Below are 24,870 nucleotides of genomic sequence, written 5' to 3' on the forward strand. Positions count from 1 at the left end.
AAAATATAAAATATCAGACATTGAGATTGTTCTGACTGACTTCTGCTTTATGTAAAGTCTTTAAAACTCTTTGTCAAACTCGTTTTTTCTCTTTAAACATCTCGGTCCAGAAATTTTAATTTTAGTTGAAAATGTATTCACCGAATTTAATTTGTGGTTTTAAGATAATAAATGCAATTTCGCATTCTATATTTGAAATTCTAAGATTTTATAATTCTAATAAATTCCAATACTCTAAATAAATTGTTATATTTTATAATTTTGACTATTCGTATATCATTTTATTTATCTTTAATAGTCTAAAAACGTACTGAATTTCCAAATTACTGGATAAGCTGCTATTCTTGATTTATCATAAGTATTCATGAAAATGTCTAAGGATGCTTAAATTTTCTTTAAGCATATTAAAGGTGACGTAATAATTTTACATGATGTTCAAATTGAGGGTATAGAAATTTTTCGTCTACCTGAAATTGTTCGGGAAATGTTTGAAGTAAGACAAGAGCCTCAAACGGAGTCCAGCACATAATGAAAGCTAGGAGAACCACAAACACCATTTTGATCACCTGAAAAAATTTATTTATTGAATCAGTCAAGTAATTTAATCTGAAGTTGCCAATTAAGCATAGTTAAGAAAATCAAACTTTGTACAAGTACGCTAAAACTCTATTTCAAATCATTATATTTTATTATATTAAAAGTGCACAAAAAACGATAATTCGAAGTAATATCCACATTGCTGTTGCTAGTAAAATTGTGTTACGTTAATTTTGTATTAAACACTGGACATAAAATTAAATTTGCTTTTTAGTGCATTGTTGCATTGCTTCAATGCACAAAGTTAAGAGAAATGTTTTGATCACCTACGTACAATTCACGTGTTCTAAATTGAATCATTTAGAAAAGTCTTTTAGAAAAAATGAAGAATTTTTGCTAACCGTAATCTTTGCCGAGAGTCATTCTCAATCCAATTGAAATAACATTGGTCATAAGTTCTGAACAATCTATACAATAAGATGTCGCGCTTGTGTGAAGCGACCTTTGATTGAGGTATTCAATAAGATTGAAATAACATTGGATTCAAAACTTTGGTTAATCTATTCTAGACCATAAAATGTCCAGAATGTGTGGGACAATCTCTTAAAATTACATACTGCGAAAATTTCCGAATCAAATAACGATATAAAGTACCGGGACTTTGGGCACACCATGCGTAAAATCCATTTTTACCTTAAAATATTATACCATATTTTTAAAGTAATATTTATTTAATTCGAATGACTTAGTGATTTTAATGTGTGTAAAAATTTGTGTTTAATGTGTGTTTTAGTGACTGTAAAAAGTACGGTATATGAGATATTTTGTTCAGGTAAAAATGGATTTTACGGTGAAAAGTACCGGGTCCCTGAGAGCCAGTTCTTTTTACGGTAAATTGTTCCGGAATGTTTCAATGTGTAGTTTCATAGAGGGGGGATTTAAGAAGGGATTCTGTTGTCTGTACTTAATTATAAAATGCAATATGCCTCTAAGATAGAATAAATGTCCTAATCATGTAAATTTTCATTTTGAGTATTTCTTAAAAATTAAAAAAAGAAACAATGCGTGTATTGAAGAAAATAGCGGTATAATTTGAATACTATTTGATATGCCATTTGTATTATATTTAAATACTTGTATTAAGGATGTATAATTATTACGACAGATTTAAAAACTAATTTCATGGTAGTTAATTTCAAAAAATATACCCCATTATATTACTGACATTTTTAAAATTTGTCTGTTTCAGGTTCCAAAGCTTAAATTTGCTATAAATTTTAATCTTTTGTTCTGTTATGATAAAAGTAATTTTATGATCAGAATTTTTTTATTTAAATTTATCTTCTAAATATAAATGAAAATGTAATTTCATTTTTATACTCAAAATGACTATAGCTTGCATCTTTTGATAAAAAAGAACATAAAAATATGCAAAGCTCTTTTGTGTTAAGATATCGTAATTATTGAAAATGTAATATGGTCTTTCCAAAAAATCCTAATATCAGAACTAAAGAATAACTGAATATATTTAAAATATATATTTGCCGAGAGTAATGACAGATATGCCAGCGAAGTAATACCTCCTTATTTGCAACTAAATATTTTAAAGCATGTAGTGTAAAATATTTCTTTGACACTTCCGTCACAAAAAACAAAATTCCATAGTCCATAGAAAAATGATACGTATCTTTGGAGTCTGCCACACGTCACGGACAAGCTTCTAATATTATAATGTAATTTTTATATTATAAAATTCTAATACTAATATAATTTATTTTTTTAAATTTATGAAAAACTGGAAATTGTTTTGAAATTTGTTGTCAACTTTAATATGCATATAAATTCTGTTTTCTCTCTCAAGGTAAACTTTAGCCACGATCTTTAATTTTCCAGGATTCAAATGATGGAAAACTTAAGAGATATTCTACAGACAAGTTATCTTTCCAATTTTTTAATGCTAAATTGAATTATACGAAAATCTAGTCGACAGGACTAAGAGCTCATGAGTTATGAGGAATATGTAAGTCTCGCTTCTTCCAGTTGTTGCTGAGTTGTTGTTGCATGTCCCCATTGGTTAGCAGTGTCAGACCAGGTTCATGACGTTATACACCCTCAAAAAATCCAACACCGTCAATGGATCATCTGCTAAATCCTGTTTGGTGAGCCTCAGGCACGCGAGGATGTGGTGATGCGAAGCTTGGTCTGAAGAACAGTTGGTACAAATTTAAAAGTTCTTGGATCCTTCCGAAAATTTTATTTATTTAAGGTGACCACTTCGAAAGCGCGTAAGAATAGTTTGTTCCTGTCTATTAAAACCTTGGGCCAGGGAGCCTCCAGGTCGAGAACACTGATAGCATGGGTGCTTTGGGGGGGGGGGACATTCCAAGTTCTCTTGTTTCTGAGTTTTATTTTTGAGAATATTTCCAAAAAGGTGAGGGGTGCCGACGACACAGAGGCCTCGCAAGTACCAGGTTTAGCCAAAGTGTCCGCAATCTCGTTTCCTTCAAGATCGTCATGAGAATGAATCCACTGCAGATGAATCTGATGCGAAATGGAAAGACGTTTTAACTTTTTGAGTATTGACGCTCCAGCACTATCTCTCACGCTCTGCCAATTGGTCAAGTGCTGTATTGCTCTTCTGCTATCAGACAGAACTCATATCTCGTTTCCCTTCTTCCTTCTGTGGCACAACACCGGCCTTCTGTTAAATTTGATACCAGATGACCCTATTGTCTCTTTGGCTTTGTCTTTACATTTAGTTCTTTTCAATGTTTTTTGATAGCCAATGAGACAGTCTAATCACGAAAGTTAGGACGACTCTCTTATTCGAGTGCCAGTTGATTTGGTCACAGATCTATCTGGACAAATTTGGTATTCTTTTCTGTATTTTTACGTTGACTCAGAGAAGAACAAGAGAAAGTTAATTGGACTAATATTTTGTCCATTAACGTCCATTGTATTTACTTATCCATTGTATTTCTGTCCATTGTATTTAAGTTATTTAAGATTTTATTTATAAAAACTGCATTTTTGAACTTATACCTACCTACGTATTTGATATTATTGTAAATAAAGACAATATATTGAATCCTATGTATTGTTTTACACAGAATCAAATAGTTTTAAATCTGCATTGACAGGACCAGTAGTATAGAAGTTGTAAGAATTTCAGATATTAAAAATATAATTTAGCATATGCACTGTTTACGCATAAAACTCGCATAACTTCAAAACTATTAGTTTTATCGATTTATATTTGATTTTTATTTGGATTTAACATAAGGAATACATATGAAACAATGCCTGACTTGACTAGATAGCAATTTTTTTTGTCGTATGACTGTTTAGGCAGTGCGGGTGCGATTGTTCCTGTTTTTCAGTGGCGCCATTTATGGCCAGGAATTCGACTTCTGCCGTGCCATTCACACAACCACAACACGTTTATAGAGCGGGTCACATTCACACACAAAGGATAAAGGACATAGAACACAGAGAGAGAGAGAAAGAAACAACCATGCCCTGCCCGGGATTCGAACCCAGGACCTTTCTGATGCAAGGGCAGTTCCATGCCCCCTACACAAGCCGGTCGGCGCTAGATAGCAATGACAGCCGCATAAGGCCGGTCACAGATTGAGGAGATACGTAAGAGATACACGGAAGGCAAACTCCCATACTTTTGCATTACAGCCATACATCACCTCTGCGCATCCTAACACAAAAGTATAGGAATTCGTCACCCCTATGCCTCATTCTTGCCGCTTTCCTCCTGAATGCGCGGCCTGATTAAGGAGGTATAAGTAGGAAAAATGTACTTTTACTGAAACCCATATAACCGTGATAACTTCTAAATTATAATTCATATTGAGCGGATTTTATTCATATTCAATTTAGATTAAAAAATATACAGATTTCACAAGTCTATAGAGGAATATCAGAGATGCAGATTAATGTTTCCTATACTTATACAAACTTCAATTACTTCTATATTATTACACCCATTGGTTTTGTTTCATATTCATTAGATTCAACGCAGAAAATACTTCGAGAATAATATCTGATTTTTCTAGTTGATGAGTAATCCTCTTCTCCCTTCGATTACGTCAACTATTACTTATACAGCAGCCAGTCTTGTTTACCATCTTCCAACTTACTTTTGACCTATGCCTTCCCTTTATATTCTGTCTCTTTCATGTCATCTTTGATATTGGAACTTTGTTTCAAATGCTAAGAAAACAACACTATATTGTGCTATTAAAAATGTAGCTTTTGACAAAATATCAATCATTCTTCGCCTTTGTATTCGTAGTAAACACTAGACGGCATGGTGGGAAATGTTTTAAAAACAGCATGACAATCAATGTGTTAATAATCAAATAATTATTTTTCTTTTTAAAAGTGATTTCATAAGAATGAATTTAAAAATCAAGGAAATAATTTTTAAAATAAATTTTTTATTAATGTGTTAATTTGATAATGTGATGCAACTTACTTTTTTTCGAGCTCTATATTGTACATTAATGTTCTGAGTGTTGCGTTCCCCCGGAACTTCAGATATCCACAATTTCCAGAGTATCAACGAATATGCTGTTATCATAAGAAATACCGGCAAAAAATACAAGGTTATGCTCACAGTTAAATAATAAGAAAACTGGTACTTATAATATACTTCACAAGCCCCTGTATCTTTACTGTAGTATGTAGCGAGTGGCCATCTTTCACTGCATCTTGACTCCATAAAGTTTTGGAACTAAAATTATAAAAAATAAGTAAATTAATCTAATTTTGCATATTAAAATCCAATAAAATGTACATTGCGTAAAAATGTAACAAAAATGGAACACTCTGAATAATTTTTGATCTAATGCTTGGTTGTTCATATACTGGGACTCAATCTTAATGGTTCGAGGGCTAGACCTCATATATACTAATTAGTGTAGACGATATCTTAAGTTACAGAGTCATATACAAACGTGTATTTCTCAAAATAAACATATTTTTTGACGGATTCAGATTTTTGATTCAGTTTCAAATATCTTTTCAGATTTCTCTCAAAATATGGAAGGCAGCCGTATTTTTACAAAATACAAAATGCTTGACTCTGCACAAAATATACGTTTATTTTAAATTTTTATTATTTTTTTAACACTCAACAGGGTATGTAATAGATTTAGGTGGCATAAAAACTATTCATATTTTGACAATTCGCTATTATTTAGGAAATGCCATCTAAGTTTAACGAAGTTCACCTTATCGTTCCTCTTTTTGCATTAAACTTCTTTTATTTTTTTTAATGGCGGGCACTTGGAACTATTGTCCTTTGGCCACAGAAAGGGCCAGAACTCTCTTTTCGTTAACTCTCTTTTCGTTACCCAGTGGGCACCTGTGGCGAAGCCACGGCTGTGGAGCAGCGTCGACCACGTCACACTACCACAACCCGTTTATAGGGTGGATCACATTCACACATTCACACACAAAGGAGAAACGACATAGAACACAGATAGAGAGAAAGAAGCATCCATGCCCTGTCCGGGATTCGAACCCAGAACCCTTCTGATGCAAAGACAGTTCCTTGCCCCTACACAGGCCGGTCGGCGCATTAAACTCTGCTTTAAAATAAATCCTTAATTTTCTAAAATTCTTTGTGACTCAAATTAAAGAAGAGAAAAATTTAAAAATCATTGTAACCGAAACATTAAATGTGTAACTTTCTCGAATTAAAAAGAAGTAAAATAATGATAATAATTTTGACGTGGTTAAAAAAAATGTAACACTGCGCAAACTGATTTCAGAAGTAGCGATATTTGAAACTCATCTGAATACTTTTTTCCTCTTTACAAATAGAAGTAAGAAATCTGTAAAATAATTTGAAAAGCTTAAAAACTTCTTTTTTCTTCGTTTACCCCAAGTTTAAAAGATGCCAACAGAATGCGAAGTATCACTAAGGGTCGGAATTCCAAGGGGAGATTCTTTTGATTCTAACTTAATAGAATTCTTAGAATAATTCCTTATTCTTTTCAAAGTTTTTTAAATTTCCTTTGGTACGAAATAGTTTAGTTCCTATAGAGAAAATGGTAGTAGTTAAGATAAATGAATGCAAAATTATTTCGACATCTTGTAAAATAAAATAACAATCAGATAACATTTCGGTATCTTCTTGAAAGGACATGCTTTTGAACTCAAGTAAAATCTTTAAAATAACTACGATTCTGTTAAGATTAACATCTCCAAGAATGGGATGAAAATATTAATTCTACAATATTAAATTCGTATTCGCTTTTTTCAAGCAATAGATTTTATATTTCCATTTTTGCTTAATTATTTTTTATTTATTATTGGTTAATTAACACTAATTAGTTTATTACTGAAGAATAACATTTTGCACTTTTGCAACTGTTTGTTATTTTTTTATTCATGACTTTTTATTTTTAAATAAGGTCTCATATTCAAATATATCTCTTTCTTAAATGCTTCGGACTCAATCTAGATTATGATATGTGATTCAGAACGAAATTACTGGGATTTTTAAACCTGATCATTAAATGTATGAACAATGGGTAAAAACAAAAAGAATTACTTCGAATAAATTTTGAACTGCTGATCAGAATTTCACTTGTTGGAGGTCATTTTCATTGGTTCTTGGGTTATATATTGAAGCAGGAAAAAAAATGCTATAAAATGTGCTTGCATGTATGTGTAAATTGTGTTAACGGAAATTTAAGCTCGACGTAAGGCTCGTCAACGCTCTTTCAAACAAGTTGATATTTTAATTTTAAATTTTGTTTAATTGTATTATAGGTCAGTGTTTTTGCACTATAAAATAAGTTGAATCAGTTTCATTTAAATCTATATCAGAAAATATTAGTCGAAATGAAAGTGGGAATTTTTAAAAACATTTCATATGTCTTTTTAGACTGAATAATTTTTCAGGTGTAACTCCCATTCGAAATTATAAGCCATAACTTACTATTTCTTATTTTTAAAAAAGTGTGTTATGTTCCTTTTTTTTGCTGTAAAATGCTTGGATGTAATGTTAACATGAGCTTCAAAATACATGGCTAAAGTAAAACTGTTACATAGCTACCACTCTCAATATTTTCCCTTAAGACTCTTGTCATATATAAAGTTAAATAGTGGTTGTAAACTAAAAACAAAAGTGGTTGTAAGAGAAACAAAACTAAAAAAAAAAAGCGTTACAAAAATCTAACGAATTACTACTGAAGTAAGAGAGACTAAAAAGAGTTGAAATGTATTTCTTAGCCAGGGGAATTAGCAAAGGAACTGAAAATTTATTAATAAAAACTTCTTGAAATTTTCACAGATATTCAAATTGGATTGGTGTTCTCAGTCTAGCCTTTATCATAAGCAGGTTGTTAGATTTCAGTAAATAAATTGTTGTATTTCTCTCACTCAAATAATTATTTGCAGCTTCTAATACAAATAATTTTTCTGATAATAATATACGAATGATTAAGGAAGGCGAATGAAATAATCTGTAAATAATTAAGACACAACAAATTCTTTTGAACTTCATAATTCAATCACATTAAATTAAATATTTTTTTACTAAGGAAACTAAATGAGCTGCGGCGACTCAGGGGATAAGGCATTCGCCTTTTAATCAGGTGAACCGGGTTCGAATCTCAGCGATGGATAGTCAATTCGAATCCCGTACTCGACACGCACCGAGCACAGTTCTGACGTAAAGTATTCTAAAGGTCTGGTTTCTTAGGACAAGAGCCTTATCTGAGCGTCAGCGGGACGTCAACGTCCCGCTGGCGCCAACAAAATACTGGTTTGTTAGCTCAAGACCTGGTTTCTTAGAACTAGCGCCTTATCTGGGCGTCAGCGGAAAGTTGACGTAGAGCTGACGCCAAAAAAATACTTTTTTGTTAGCTCAGCGTGAGCAGTCGGTACAACGCAGACATTATCTCTCATTGCGCATGCGTTAATAACGTAAACAAATATTTATTTTGAATTTGTATTGATTTTGTTCTTGTCGACCAGTGTTTTAGAGAACAAATAATGACTTTGTCCAAGAAAAAACACATTATAGCTGAGTTAAATGAAGAGTGCTATGTTTAATGAAGAAGCTATGTTTAATGTCAAAATCAANAACCATCACGAAGGCCTATGCTACAACGAGCACAGAGGCAATCCAGATACTGGCGGGTGTTATGCCAATTGGTTTGAAAATCGTGGAGGACATCTTTTGCAAAAGGGTGAAGTGGGGCTGGAGACTCGAGGACATAAATTATACTCTACCAATTGATCTTGATCATAACATAGATTTCGAGAAACCAGCCCTAGGGCATCCTTCAGATTACATTGCTTTGCCCTGGGGATATAGCAGCCCTAAAGATCAGGGAGTGGAGATCTACACTGATGGCTCTCGGATGGAGGCAGATTATCCGAATAAATTCAGGACTTCACACGCAATGATAGTTAAGAACAACGGTATCACGATTTTCAAAGCCTCCACCAGAGTCACTGATAACACCAACATATTTATTGCAGAGCTTTTGGCAATCAAGTCTGCCCTGATATGGCTACGTCAACATGATATTACACATGCAACGATTTTTTCAGACTCACTATCATCCCTCCAGGCCCTGGCTGACCCAGAACCCAGTTCCAAACTCATAGAAGAGATCAAAAAAATTTGGAATAAGAACACTATTTTGAACTGGGTAAAAGCACATGTGGGGATCCAGGGCAATGAGGAGGCAGACAGGGCAGCAAAGGAAGCCATTGGTTCTGACAGTGTGGATCTCCAGGTTCTGAAGACCCCCAAACAAGCTAAAACCGAAATCAAACAATATTTAATGGCAAGGTGGAAAACCAATTGGGAAAATTCTGAGAAAGGCAGGCATACATTTAAATTCATTAAGACCCCGTCAACTACAAGGTTGCAAACTAATTTCTATTTTAACCAATTTCTGACGGGGCACGGAGTGTTCGGAGTACACCAAAACAAATTTTTTAATAAATCAGATACTTGCTCTAACTGTAACCAAAGACAAACCATAGAGCATCTTTTATATTATTGTGATCGGTACCGAACACTCCGAAAAAATTATTTCTTCCAAAAAACAGACCAACAAATTTTTGCAGACAAGGTTTGTAGAGAAATTATCAAGATTATCATTAAAACTACTCTTGAGGAACAAATGGAATTAATAAACAAAATTGACAATAACTAAAATTTTAACCTGCTTAATCTAACCACCTTGCCAAAACTTTTTTTTGGACCACATTGCCATTTTAGTGTTTTAATTTGACTTTTAACTTGACTTTGCATTTTATACATGCTTTAGGTTTGTTTACAACCTTTGGATTTTAATACATTTGGTATTTTACATTGCGATTGTATTTTATACATGGTTTTTAGATTGTTATACACCCCTTTTAACTCTTACCTTTTAGTATCTATTGGTATTTTGTCCTCTGTTTTTTTGTACTTTAATTGAATTTACTCTGCTTTACTTGTTGTTCTTCATTTTAACTACCTGTTACTACTTCACCCTCACTATTTTGGTTCCACCAGCAGGATTCAAGCTGGCTTGATTGGCTGGATCCTTTCAATGCCCTATTGGCAAGTGTATACATCTGTGATTTTGTCTTAGTTTTAACTTTTCAATTTTAGCACTATATTCATTTATGTCATTTTATCCTTTCACCTTTTGGCGGTTTTATGAGCTGTATTTACGGCGGTTTTTGGTGAATTGTTAGATTTTTTGTCTTGTATTAAGGGTTCCACCAGCTCTGGCTCACAGCTCACTCAGTTTTTACTGGTTGTCTCAGGGTTCACAATTTTTGTATTATATATATATATAATTTTTGTATTCTATTTATATGAGGGTTAATAAGTTTTGTATTGTATATATACATATAATTTTTGTATTTTATTTATATAAGGGTCTGTTGACCTCTTAAATGATTCATTGTATTTGGCATATGGGCTTATTGGCCTAGGCCGCTGTATATATATTAAATTCTCTTTAGCCCTGAGTTTGTCCCATCCCGGGGTTTCCTCGATTTCTGGATTGGGTTCAAAATTACATGGCTATGGAGTTGAACATAGATAGACATTAACTCAGAACTGGGTTGGTTGCTCAACTCCGGTTAAAAAACTAAATCAAATGAATTAAGATAGGTAAATTGAATATTTTTAAAAGTCAAGAAATAATAACATTTTATTTTAACATCATCATTTAACAATCAATTCCCATTATGTGCCATTGAAATGTTTCATAGACTTATCAATTTTCACCCACCTCAACTGTTGCAGTTCAGCAATTTGTCCATAATTTACCAGAAAATTTTTCAGTTTGACTGTTTTGACGTTTTCTTGTTGATGGTAAAAAGCAAAATGAAAAGTATGCAAATACTACAAACTATTGGCAAAGTATTCAGGTAAAAAAATAAATGAATCCTTACTTTTCATTATTTGAAAATCTTCTCAATGTTTTTGAGGTTACAAAAGATATTTCTGAACAATTTCCTTTTGTTTCAGAAGAATTGAATTAAATGGGACACTCAGTTTAAAAACTTCTGTTGAAACAAGTTTTTTTTTATCTCTGCATTTAATCTAAAGTAAGAGATTCTAAAAACAAAATACCACTGAAAAAAATCGATATTGGTCGTAAATCGCCGATTTTAGCAACGATAATCGGATTCGGCTTCCGAAATAGAATTCAGGATCCGGAATGGGCCAACAACATAAAATAAAAAAAATATATATATTGCTGATTCTTACCCTTTTTTCATGAAGCACCCACGTTTTTGTCACACCAGAAATCTGATTTTATCGGTTTTATTCTTTCAGTATTTCTAGTTTGGTATTTCAATTTTTTTCTGACTTCTTTATTTCCGATACAGTTTCTATTATTATGCCAATAAATTCTTACTATTCTTTGTTTTATGCCATACAGTTTTTTTCCTGATCTAGAAAGAAACTTTCTCGATCTTATTCAATATTTTCCTTGGATTATCATTTCTTCAGTATGCAGTCTCTGATTTAAATAGTTTAAAAGTAACAAATCATAGTGTATAGATTCTAAAAGTACCTCTACAATTTTTTTTTAATTTGCAGCTATTTCTAAACAATGTTACTCTAATCACTATTTACTCTTACTAATTTATAATATACATATTTTTAAAATCTTAATTTCAAAAAAAAAACTGTAAAAAATTCTGGTCTAAATCATGGTATAAAGTACCGGCATATTTAGTTATCCGTAAACCATTTTTATCATAAAATATTATACCCTAGTTTTTACAGTAATATTTATTTAATTAGTGTGATTCAGTGATTTTACGGCAATTAGTACGGTACAACTTATAGTATATCAGACGTTTTTTTTCCGTAACATGTTCTGGTAAAAATAAATTTTACTGTAAAAAGTATCGACACTCTGAGTACTGGTACTTTTTACAGTAAAATAATCCGAAATTTTTTACACTTTACTTTATTTCAAGTGGATATATTAAAGATTAAAACTCAAACTGTTTTTATATACACTCTATAACAAAAAAATCGACGCGCCAAGAAGCACTCACGCCTGCACACTGCCGAGCCAGATTACAGTGGTGCATGGCTCGATCAGGCTGGAATGATACCGACTGGGGACGTATAGTCTTTAGCGACGAATCCCAGTTCCATCTGCGTGTTTGGAGACGCACACGGCAGAGAGGGGATCCTGCCTTCACTATTGCACGCCACACCGGCCCTCAATAAGGCATTATGGTCTGGGGTGCCATTCCCTTTGGCAGCCGGACACCTTTGGTCGTCATTAGAGGTACACTTACTGCACAGCGGTACGTCGACGACATCCTAAGACCTGTTTTGCTACCGTTCCTTTTGCAGCTCCCTGGGCTGGATTTTCAGCAGGACAATGCCAGACCATATACGGCACGTGTTGCTATGAACTGTCTGCACGCTTGTCAAACTCTTCCTTGGCCTGCCAGATCACCAGATCTCTCTCCCATCGAGCATGTCTGGGATATGATGGGAAGGCGATTGCATCTGGCACGGAATATTGATGACCTCGTTCGACAATTGGATTGAATTTGGCAGGAAATACCACAAGAGATCATCCGGGAGCTTTATCGGTCTATGCCACGCCGTGCGGCAGCTTGTATCCAGGCTAGAGGCGGGGCAACACCTTATTGAACTTGTTACTGTAACTCTGCAATAAAATATTCAATTATTCTGAAATTTTAATCATTTACTATTCTGTACATTGTCTTCCTATTCAACAATTTTCGTTTCAATCGGACAACTCCTTCTTGGTGCGTCGACTTTTTTGTTATGGAGTGTACTTTTCTTGATTTTTTCCGTTTTATTTCAAGATCTTCGTCCTTGGCTGTCCTCAGTGCTCGAAAGCTCAGTTCAAATTTTTTTAAATATTGTTTTTTTGACTATAGTTACTAGAAATAACCAAACAGTTAATATTATTAGTGGTAAAATTATCTGATATTGCTTACTGTTACAGGGGTAAGTAAACGTTAGGTATCAAGAGGAATATATTCTGATATAGTTTATAAATATTTCATGGTGCTACTTTAATTAAATGTGTTAACTCTAATTTTAGTAAGTCACTTTTAAACAGCGAAAAAGTAACTGTAAAATTTTCAAAACTGACTACAATGACTTTTGTAAGGAAATAAATATAAAGGAAGCACTTACCTCGAATACATTGTGTTGTTTAACAATGAGGAATGGAATTGAAACAACTGATGATATTATCCAGATTATTGCCATTACATTAGATGTGCGTTGCTTCGTGATTCTTACATGAAGAGGAAACATGATCGCAACAAATCGGTCACATGAAATTGCAGAAAGTGTTAAGACGCTGGTGGTCAAACACACCACTAAAAATTGAAAAGAAGTAAATGTATTAAAATTACATTATTGTCTGATTACATCTGATTTAATTGATATTAAATTAAGTACGCTGCTGAGAGAACAAAAATGTTAGTTTGTTTTAAAAAGTGTGAATACTCCCGTAATAAAAATGTTAAAAAAACCGCGCAGATAACAATAATTATAATAACATAATAACAAGAATAAAATAATTAAAAGGCAACATAAGTAAAAATTGTTTTTCACGATCCTGCATTGCGAAAAAAGTATGGTCAAAACTTCGAGAGTATCGTAAAATTTAACGTAGGTGTATGGGAACACCAAAAGCTAGATAATTAAGGTAATGATTTTGATAAAAATAAAAATGGTAATGATAAAAGTGGATAAAAATGGTAATAATTTTGGTAAAATTAACAATAAAACTTGGTTTTACAATATGTTATAAAATCAGATAAATGTGATAAAATTACGTTGCTTATTCATGGTTCATAAGAACATGGCGTAAAAAAATTCATTCAGATTTACTTTAAACTTTCGCATTTTTTATTTAATGTGTGGTACTAAGAACTATAATTTTTAAAACCAGAATTTCCGGTTAACTACTACCATATGAATGGAAAAATTGCCAAATAAATGGTTTAAATACCGCTTAGTTTGGATTTCATTTTCAGAATTATGGTGCTTTTTTTACCAGAAATGTCAACACCAGACAGTGCGAAAATTTTTATCAGAATTATTTTTTCTCCACGTACAAATAAAATTGTACCACCTTCCTTCATTATCCTGTACTATCCGATAAAGGTATAGTTTTGTACCACTTACCAGAATTCTCATACACGTAGAATATAATTATCAAGATGTTGGCTGTAGATTGCAGTAATAAAAAGCTCTAATAATGAATCGATGTCACATCTGAAACTCGTGTGGTGTAATTTGGCACTTCGTGAATGCGTACGGCAACTCATACTATCAACAAGGTACATATACTGATTACAGTTTGAAAACCTAATTTGGAGGTATGAGGATAGTAAGGCACGGTTAGTTTCATTGCTGAACAGTTCAAAACTTTCTTCTTGCATTGATTTTTTATGCACTGAATGTATATTAATGATGGCTCCGCGTCACAGTTCCTATACCCTATACTCTATACCCTATTTCTGCATAAAAATGCATATGAAAAACATTTATAGATTTTTTTCCTAATCATCCTATGTACAAAATATGAGAAGGTCACTACACTTACAAATTAATTGCAACAAGTAAAATCAAATGAGTAGATTGGATGTAAGTCTGCCAAATAGAAAATATTTACTTTTCTTTTAATTGAATAAAAAACCTAATCATCAAATTACTCTATTTAACTTTAATACTAGCTTTCTATATAAAATTCATAAGCAAGAAATAATTAATTTTTTCCTTTTCAATTTAATATTTTCTTTAAACAAAATAAGCTTTAAGCCTGTTTAGGCTTCAAAATTGACAGAAAAGCTACTTCAAAAAATAAAATTGCTGAGATGCCAGTTTAGTGAACTTTTTATTCTACGTAAATAGAGTTTGCATACATTTTGCAAAGTATGTTACAGTTCTGGCAGAAAACATGAAACTGTTTTAGAAATCCAAAAACTTTCCTACTAAATGCTAAATGTCAGTGGCGCTTTTTGAATAAAACAGAAGGTAAGTTGTGTTTTTAAGTATCATTTTTTTAGGTATCTTTTTCTACTGAGCACTTTATTTGTTCGGAATTGAACGTTTTAAATTGTAAAGCTTAGATAGGCAATCAAGCTCTCTCCCTACTTTATTATTTGTTTTAAAGGCATTATTATTGTAAAATGCGCAACAACTGTGCAAAACATTAAAAGTTTTATTTTCATAATAATAATTTTTCATTCTTAATTTTTCAACTTCATTATTTTAAAGAAAATGTTACAACTTCAACACCAAATATTAATATTTTTATTGAGGAAAATAAAATATGTGTTGAGTACTTATTCATCCAAGGTACTCAATATTTATCAGAAAAAAATATCAATGGGATAAGTTGACACTGAAAGAGAGATTATTGTTTTAATAATAAGTACTTTCTTACAATTTTTATCAGATAAGACAAAATCAGCTTCTGAATAAGCTTTTCGTTACTATATCCTTCAATATTTGATTTCACTTTTACTGATAAGAGCTAAGTAAACAAAGATAACTTTTTGAGAATCAGAGTTGAGCATTTTCTCCCCTCAGTTTTGTCTGCGTAATGTTTACAGAAGTAAGATAGATAATTTATAATAGGAAATGACAATAATCTGCTGTGAATCTTTTAACAGCCTATTTTAAATTATTTGGGATCAAAATCTTTCATTTTTTACGATATTTACAGATAGATAATCTAAATGTAAATAGTTTAAACTCATTTTGCATCTGAATTTCCCACGCCAATACGAAATTAACTAAACACTTTTTTGCATCATGTCGATTTCTAACATCTAATTAAATATTTGTTTAAAGTTATTTGAATTATTTACTCTTTGCAAATATTTTTAACTGTGGTTTCAAAACCAATTTAATTAAAAGTGGCTCTAAACCAGATTGATTGATAAAAAAATTAAAAAGGGAAAGTTTCGAAGTATCATTTCAAAGAATGTCAAAAATAGGACGAATTTACAGTGATTTGATAATTTAATCCAACACCGTTTAAAATTAAGTTTTATTTTTCTTTAAATGAGAAAATATTTACTCGCTTTATAATCGCTTTGATTATCTTAAAGCTTTTAAAGCTTCCAAATTAAATCTAAAATCTTAAGTTGTCATAAGTGGGTGAAACAAAAGTTTAAAAAAAGCTTTCAGATGTGACAAAGAATTTAAATGTATTCGTATGTTGAAATTGTTAATTCGATTAATTTAGACATTTTAAACAACTTATCATGCATGTGTTTTAAAGAGTAGAAATTTAAACTTTTATAAAAGTTTCTTTTAGAAAACCGTTTGTTAAAACAATTTCAAAGTTTTGTTACAAGTTTAGTTTCTACTTTAAGTGTTATTTTGATACTGATTTAAAAAGCATCTAAATACGCATTCTTCTGATTGTACCTGTCATATAAATCGTTATAAAATTTCAAGATTGTAATAAATTGTTGCAAAAATTGGTTGATTTATTTTCAACTGAGAAGGACACAGATAATTATGCATACCAAAGTTCTTCAATTAAAATTTCTTTTACTCTATGCTGTGAACTGGCACCCCCTAACAATACCTGATTGAATCATTACAAAGTTAAAACCCCCCCAAAAAATTTAACCCATAATAAACTTTTCCCCTTAAATAAACTAATGTTAACAAGAGGTCAAAGCAATTCAAACATTAAAACCAATTTCATATTAGTAAAATAAATCCTGAATGCCACAGAAACAACTTACATTAAACACAAAAAAACAATCTGAAATAAAATAAAGAAATTCTGAATCAAATATTGGAGTCCTAAACAAAAGAATTCATTATACAGAAAAGAAAATGGAGTCTAATATTAGAAACATTGGATCGCATAGGATTGGGTCTCATTGGATATATGAGCAATTCTACAAATAAACGCTAATTAGACTGCCAAAATAAAATAAAAATTTTGGGGGGGGGGGGCACACTATTTCTACATGAATTTTCTTCTTTTTTTCACCCTAAAAAGGCAGGAAAAAGTCGTGAGCAAGAAATTTTTTCTTTGTGACATACTTTAAATGTGACATACTCTTTCTGACATACTCAGATAAATCTGAGCCATTTATTCAGATAAAACGATTTTTACTATATATAATATTATTATAACGTCCCTTTAAAATGCATTTATAGAGATTTCATACTAAAAGATTATATTTTAGTATAAAAATTGGCGCTTATTTGTAGAATTGCTCATATGAGCAATTCTACAAATTAGCGGCCAAACAAAAATTTAATTTTTTTTTTTGGGGGGGGGCACTCCATTTCTGCATGAATTTTCTTCTTTTTTTGCACCCTAAGAAAGCAAGAAAAAATATTGAACATGAAATTTTTTCTTTGTGACATACTTTAAATGACAAAATACTAATTTTAAATTTTTCCCAATTTTTTCAATTTACAAACTTTGACTAAATTTTTTTATTTTTGTTTCTTACATCAAAATATAATCTTATAGTATGAAATCTCTATAAATACATTTTAGAGAGATATTATAAAAATATTATATTTATGTAAAAATCGTTTTATCAGAATAAATGGCTCAGATTTCTTTGTGACACACTTTAAATGTGACATACTCTATCTGAGTATGTCAGAAAGAGTATGTCACATTTAAAGTATGTCACAAAGAAAAAATTTCATGTTCACGATTTTTTCTTGCCTTTTTAGGGTGTAAAAAAAGAAGAAAATTCATGCAGAGATAGTGTGCCCCCCCCCCCAATTTTTTTTTGACCATCTAATTGGCGTTTATTTGTGGAATTGCTCAAATGTCTAAGAAGGAAAACCATAAAAAAAATTCCAAGGTTACTCACACTGATTGTACCATAACGCATCCATCTACCGCTGTTAATATTTTTTATAAGCGCAGTAATCAGTAAACACTGACAGCAGTAGTCACGTAAACCAAGCACAGCAGCATAGAATTTTAGAAATGCGTTGGAATCCACGTGTCGAAATCAGCATTTGACGGAATCGCATTCTATCTACTGAAACATTTGAAAAAAGTCAAACAAATCCTTAGTCAAACAATTAAATTCCGAAGATAGGAGCTCAATCTCAAAGAAATGAAAAAATCCTGAATCAAATAATTCATTCTAAAATAATAAAGAAATATTCGGAGTCAAGTATTGGAAACATAGGCTGTCACATAGAAATTTTTCAATGGAATTAGCCAACATTAGTGACATATTTAAGAAGGAAAAGCATAAAGAGAATTCTAAGGTTACTCACACTGATTATACCATAACGCATGCATCTATAACTATGGATATTTTTCATTAGCACAGTAGTCGGTAAAAACTGACAGCAGTATCCTCGTTTACCAAGCATAGCACCATAGACTTTTAGAAATGCGTTGGAATCCAAGTGTCAAAATCAGTGTTTAACAGAATTCAGTTCTAGCTACTGAAACACATCTATTCTATGCGATTTTCTTTTATTAATTATCAACATTCATTACCGCTTTGGACTCATTTTATACTTTCTGAATGCATTTCAAAATTTTGAAAATAATAAAATTCTTTGCTGATTTCTAATATTTCTGAATAAGTTTCAGAATTAAAGATAATTCATGAATCAGCTTATTTAAATTAATTAACCTTTAACCTAGCTGTACACTAAAAAAATTTCTGGTTCAAATTTCGGTAAAAAGTACTGGCACTCAGGGTGCAGGTATTTTGTATCGTAAAATCCAATTTTACTGGGAAATGTAACTGGACATGCCGTACTTTAGTAAAATCAGTACTGATAGTAAAATCATTAAAATTTATTATCAACTTATTATATTTAATGACTAATCAATGTATTGCGTTATTCTTTAAAAGCTAATAAAATCAGGATGAACATTGCATAACATTAGATATTTTTATATTTATTAAGTAATTACAATTCGTTTTTACTCAAAAATAATGAGTCGTTTATATGCGTTAAACTGTATATCACATCATACAATTTTACAATCATTATAATATCATTCCAAAGAAATACATTATGTCTGTTGAACGGTGAACTAATTCTGAATTATTGAGATAAAAAGCATGGATAGCAAATATTATGTTAAAGATGAAGAAAACCTTTTATTTTCGAAAAGCATACTGTCTTTTTACTCAGCATCTTATACGAAACTGTCAACAGTTGGCGCAGAAGTTAACTTAAAATTTAGATAGGTATTTGTTTATTCAGATTTGGGTAACATATTGGAACCCTTCTTTGATATGAGAAGTGTAAGTTTCTTTCAAAAAATGAATTATTCATGGTGAACAGCAATAAAAGATGCATCTTTTCATCTCAAAACATCTCAATTTGACATATTTTTCCTTATGAAGGAGACTCCCAGGATATGAAAAGAACTTAGAGTCGCCAAAACTTAAAGAGCTAAAGATTTCAAAGAGAAATCTCAATAGACGTATCTTGACATTTTATCTTGATGGTACTAGGCATCGTTGACATTTAGCAGAAATCACTATTCTTGCTAATCAATGCAAAATACTTACTTGCGTCGTAGTTACGTATGACAAATGTGAAACTTCCTGAATGAGTCATAAATTTTTTTTTCAGGAAAGGAAATGCTTTGGGATTTCATCAACAAGTTCACTAATGATTTTGATATAATTTTGATAAGTGCCAGGAAACAGCAATCGACACAAGTTATCTCCGTTTGTTTAAAGAGATACTTACTATTTTAACAAAACAGTAAGTGTATCGAAATGTTACAGAATTTTAAATTGAGCGCTATTTTTTTTTTTTTTTACAAAATAGAACGGAATATTTGGTATTTTCAGTTATAGTTTGCGTTTCGGAACAGTTTGCGAAAGCGTTTTCATTTATTGGAAAATAAAATGAGATTTGTTTATTTTTTAATCAAAATGAATTTGTTAGTAGGATCAGGTTAGTAGGTAATCAAAATGGATTTGTTAGTTTTAGAGTTTTATGGTGAACAACCTCTTGTCAAAATATGTGATATTAGAATCAAATTTCAATGTTTAGGATAAAAACATTATAGAAAATCTTATTCTATTATTAAAATTCAAGTTGAATATTTTTTAAAGTATTAAGGGTTAAATCTCATAAGATTGTTATGCATTTACTAATATAATGATTATGCATATAAAAATAATATATTTAGGTTACCATACTTAGAGTTTTATATTTACATTAAAAGTTTTTATTGGCAATAACATATAGGTAACTTAAGTTAATATGAACCTAAAACTTGTAAAGCAAAATTCAATATATTTCTTTTTAAATTTAAATAACGAACTGGCTAGTATAATGAGTTCGATTTGTAACATAGTTCCCTAGTTTATCATAAATTCCTCATTGAAGTTTTTATTATATTTATTTTCTAGTTAAGCATTTTTCGTGAATATTTTTACTATCAACAGATTTCCACTTTTATTTTTTAACAGGATAACACCATTTTTTAATTAAATACTTCTGAATTTTACATTGAATTTACCGACCAGGTGGCCGAGTCGTTAGCGTGTCTGACTGCGGAGCCATTGGTCGCGGGTTCAAATCCTGCTCAGGGCATGGATGTTTCTTTCTATGTCCTTTCCTCTTTGTGTGAATGTGACCTGCCCTATAAACGGGATTGTGGTTGTGTGACGTGGGCGACGCTGCTCCACCGCCGTGGCTTCGGCACAGGTGCCCATTGGTTAACGAGAAGAGAGTAGCAGTTCTAGTATTTCTGTGGCCAATGGGACAAACCCAAGTTCCCGCCATTAAAGAAAAAAACATAAAAAAACAAACATCGAATTTAGAAATTGATTTAAAAAATAATAATATTGGAATTGAAAGTAAAATGTGACAAGCATGAGAGATTTGTGCAGAAATACTATAAAAGAATGAATATTCTTAAAATGTAATCCACCATTACCAAAACAACCACAGCGATTGTTTGTTTTTATTGAAGTTTCAAAGAGAAGAACTCAAAAAAACAAATGATAATCAGCAAGTTTATTTATTAATTTTTTTTGGTTGCTTAAATCTAAATGTTAAAGTAGACCTAAAAAGAAAAACGATTTTTTTTTCATTTAAGAAAGGAAAAAAATTATGACTGCTACAATTTAAAAAAAAAATATTTCTAATTGACTATAAAGTGATTGGTGAAGGAAGTTTGTGGAAAATTAGAGAATTTATTGGGTAAGAGAATTTTATGGCGATTATGATGGGCAACAGTGATTAATTTAGGTCAAAATGATGGTATTGTTTTTAAACCATTTAAAAAACGCGACTTTATAGGAAACTTTCTTGTTTTATTCATTTTAATTCTTCTGATTCCTTTAGACTTCTTTTTCTGAAAACTGAAAAATTTAAACGCAAAAATATATTTGACACTTAATAAAATTTTAAAATAATGTTTACTGATAAATGACTTCGGGCGGAGTGCTTTCACGAGTAACTTTTATTCTTAATAAATACATCTACTTACGACATTTAAATTACAATTTTTTTATTCCTATCTTTTCCAAAGAAAATTGACATTGATTAATAAAATAAAATTTGAAAATTAATAAAAGGAATTATAAAAAAGTCTTCTAAAGTGATTATGTTGATTTTTCTTCTTTAATTACTTTAATTTTTATAATGTCAGGTTAACTTTTATTTTTATCTTTTTAATTGCCAATAATAAAATTTGTCAAAAGAATTCGGACATAACTTTATAAAAAAAGAAAGGTGATTAAAGTTAGGATATTGTTAGGCTCTTAAGAAATGCCAAAAAAGTATTTGATGTCAAAAACATTTAAGCCATTATATCTGCGTTAAAGATATTGGGTGTCAAAACCAGTTTGGACTTCAATCTATCACAATTGTTTTAAGTCCAGCGTGTCTGATGGATTGAAAAAGAACTGGAGTGATAGGCCTGAAGATTATGAGCAAATTTTTTTGTAAACTTAATTCTATAAAGAGAATTGCCAAAATGAAGTTAGAATCATAAAATTAAAGTTTCAATTGCAGAGCCTAACCGATTTATTTTTAAAATCAAAACAACTCTTTTCCTTTGTTTTCTTTTAAATATCATCACATTAAAAAAACTAAGAATGTATAAGTGATGTTAAATATTGTATGTTAATATTGTACCAGCAAAAATTTGTAATAAAGGTCTGTTCTTTGGGTAGTTTAAAAAAGGATTGAAATATAATCAATAACTTATTTCTAGTTTGAATAGTTATATGTATAAGAAAGATGAACAGAAAAATTTAAAAAATAATTTTTTTATAAATTTTACTAATGAGAATGGAAATTTCAGTGATAAGAATTATTTGAACAATCATTTTTATGTATAAAGTATAATTTTCATAAAATAATTTTTGGAACATAAAATTAAGAAATACTGATTTAGTGTTATGAAAAATGCTGCCATGTAAATAAAATTACGATTATTTATTATTTACTCTAATAAAGGTCGAATGCGGTTTTAATTGTGAGGTATGTAAGCGTCGTTATATCGTTTTAAACTGAGTAATTTAAAATGGAAACAAAATTTTAACTGAATCATGTAAGTAATTGATAGAAAAAATTCTTTTAAATATGACTAATTTAATTTTTATCCTCAGAAACTATTATAATTATTTAGTAGAAAAAAAACAAACAATTATATACAAAAATATACAAAATATACAAAAAGTGTTTTTTGACAATCATTAAAATAAAAGCATTAATAACTATATGCATGATCTTTGCATAAAATTAGTGTTAAATAAATAAATTATGTATTTGAGTGTAAAAATTTTTAATTCATAAAATATTTTCTGAGATATGAAAAGAAAAAAAAATCAAAAAGTAGTGCTGCTTTCCTCACTGAAATACTGGTTACTATTTCCCAGGTTACGGCTATCACCTCTCATATTTTGAGAACTGAAAAAAAGGTTCGTTTATCAGAGAAAGTACATTTTTTTGTTTTTAATTTTTCCAGCGTCAAATATTGTCTGCTTTAGTTGATTAGCATAGTAAAGGTCAATACTTCCGAGCATTTAAATTACATCTTCTTTAGTCTAAATTTAATCTTTAGATCAGGAGTTATTGACTTGTTCAATCTTTCAATTAGCTTACAAAAGTTACATTCCAAGCATTAGATAACGAGTTATTTTTATTTTTTTATCTAGCTTTTTAAAAAATGCATAGACTAATCTGAAAAATAACTTGGTTTCTTAAGCATTTTTATTTTACATTTTCTGAAAGTTATTTACTTATAATGCTTTCTCTTGACAAAAATAAATTGAATTTGAGTTGCTTCAGTGAGATTTACCCGGTTAAACGATATTATAATCTATCGTTTATTAAAATTGCTTATACTAATATCAAAATCAATACTTTGTAGAAAGTGTAACGTAAGGCTGATCTTGAATTTCTAAAAGAATAAAAAATGAAATAACTGAACCCATAGGTTGCTTTGTCAAGAACAGAAAAAGTTATTCCATACACTAAAATAAGTGATGAACTAAGAAAATACATTGAATGATTTTTGAGAAATAGAAAACAAAATGTTTTAATGGCAGTAAAATACGAAATCAGCAGACAAAACACATTGAATGATTTAAGAATAAAAAAAAGCATTTACATAAAAGTAAAATAATCGAAGAACTTATAAAATTCATTGAATGTTTTAAACAATAAAAAAAAGTATTTTTCTTAAAAAATAAACTAACGAAACACAAGAATTAATTTAGAAATAGAAGAACTTACATTGCAATAAAATAACAGAAGAACTTATTAAAACCATTGAATGATTTGATAATATTAGAGAAAAATGTTTTAAAAACAATAAAAATGCATCGAGTTACCAAAACACATTAAATAATTAGTTAGGTGTCGAATTTTCCATTAACTGTTATCATTGCAATATTTTTTTAAAATTTTGGAAGCCAAATAAATTAAAAGATAAACTAAAAATGAATGAATAGATAAAAATACATATATTTTTAATGTGCGTGAAAGGTTTCTCAGGTGTGCATGGTAAGTAAAGAAAAAGTGTAAAATAATTAAAAGGTAAATCAACTAACGGAGCACATTGAATGATTTACTCGAATAAATTTTTTCGTTACCTATTACTATTTGAAACCCTAATGAATTGGATAAAAAAAAATCGAAAAACATTGAATATAATTTTAAAAAAAATTTTAAATCCACGCGCGGAAGCTCTAAAAAAATTCTCCCACGTGTGCAGCAAATAAATAAACAACTTAATGGGAATATATGTAAATGCGACCAAAAGAACATCTAAGATTAGAAAGCGGTTGCGTGAAGTGCTTTATTTTTACACGTATGAGAGGATTTATTTGACATGCAAAAGCTAAGGGTTAAGAAAAGTTTGTAAAAGCGTTTTCTTAGGTAAATTCAGCAAACAACCTAGTATAAAAACTCAACTCTTGCCACACTTCTTAAAAAAAGAGGAAATAAGGGAAATTCATTCGAGTCGGCGTCAAACGATTACTTTAAAAGCTCTTACAAGTTTCAATTGTTAAACAGAATTTGTTCTTGTTTTTTAGTCAAAATAGATTCTGAAGTTTTTAAAGCTTTTGTTTTCAGAGATTTTTTTGCGCATATGTCAAACATAATTGCTTCGATCACAGTATACTAACATAAAGTTAGGAGAGCATGGATTTCGAGTAGTGCTCAAATTATTTATGTACACCAAAAAAAAAAGTTTTGCCATAAAAAATGAATGTTTTTTGAAAAAGGATGAATCCAATCTTCTCACTTTTTTTTTAAAAAAAAGGAAAACATTGCAATCGTGTTTATGCTATTTTAAAAACCACATTTTAAGACGG

At 30.5% G+C, this 24,870-nt stretch overlaps 1 protein-coding gene across 4 annotated transcripts in view; it reads right to left on the bottom strand.

Annotated features, from left to right (window-relative positions):
* Nucleotides 1–24,870, bottom strand: part of LOC107454007 (QRFP-like peptide receptor) — a 127,119-nt gene that overhangs the window by 21,577 nt on the left and 80,672 nt on the right. For all 4 annotated transcript variants that reach the window (XM_071178542.1, XM_016071048.3, XM_016071046.3 and 1 more), the window contains 3 exons: nucleotides 13,226–13,413; nucleotides 5,027–5,284; nucleotides 468–566 (listed from right to left, as the gene is read on the bottom strand). In XM_071178542.1, coding sequence (XP_071034643.1) covers nucleotides 468–566; nucleotides 5,027–5,284; nucleotides 13,226–13,413 — 545 coding nt within the window. The remainder of the gene's footprint in view (nucleotides 1–467; nucleotides 567–5,026; nucleotides 5,285–13,225; nucleotides 13,414–24,870) is intronic.

The sequence above is a fragment of the Parasteatoda tepidariorum genome, chromosome 3, assembly GCF_043381705.1.
Source record: "Parasteatoda tepidariorum isolate YZ-2023 chromosome 3, CAS_Ptep_4.0, whole genome shotgun sequence".
Classification (NCBI taxonomy): domain Eukaryota; kingdom Metazoa; phylum Arthropoda; class Arachnida; order Araneae; family Theridiidae; genus Parasteatoda; species Parasteatoda tepidariorum.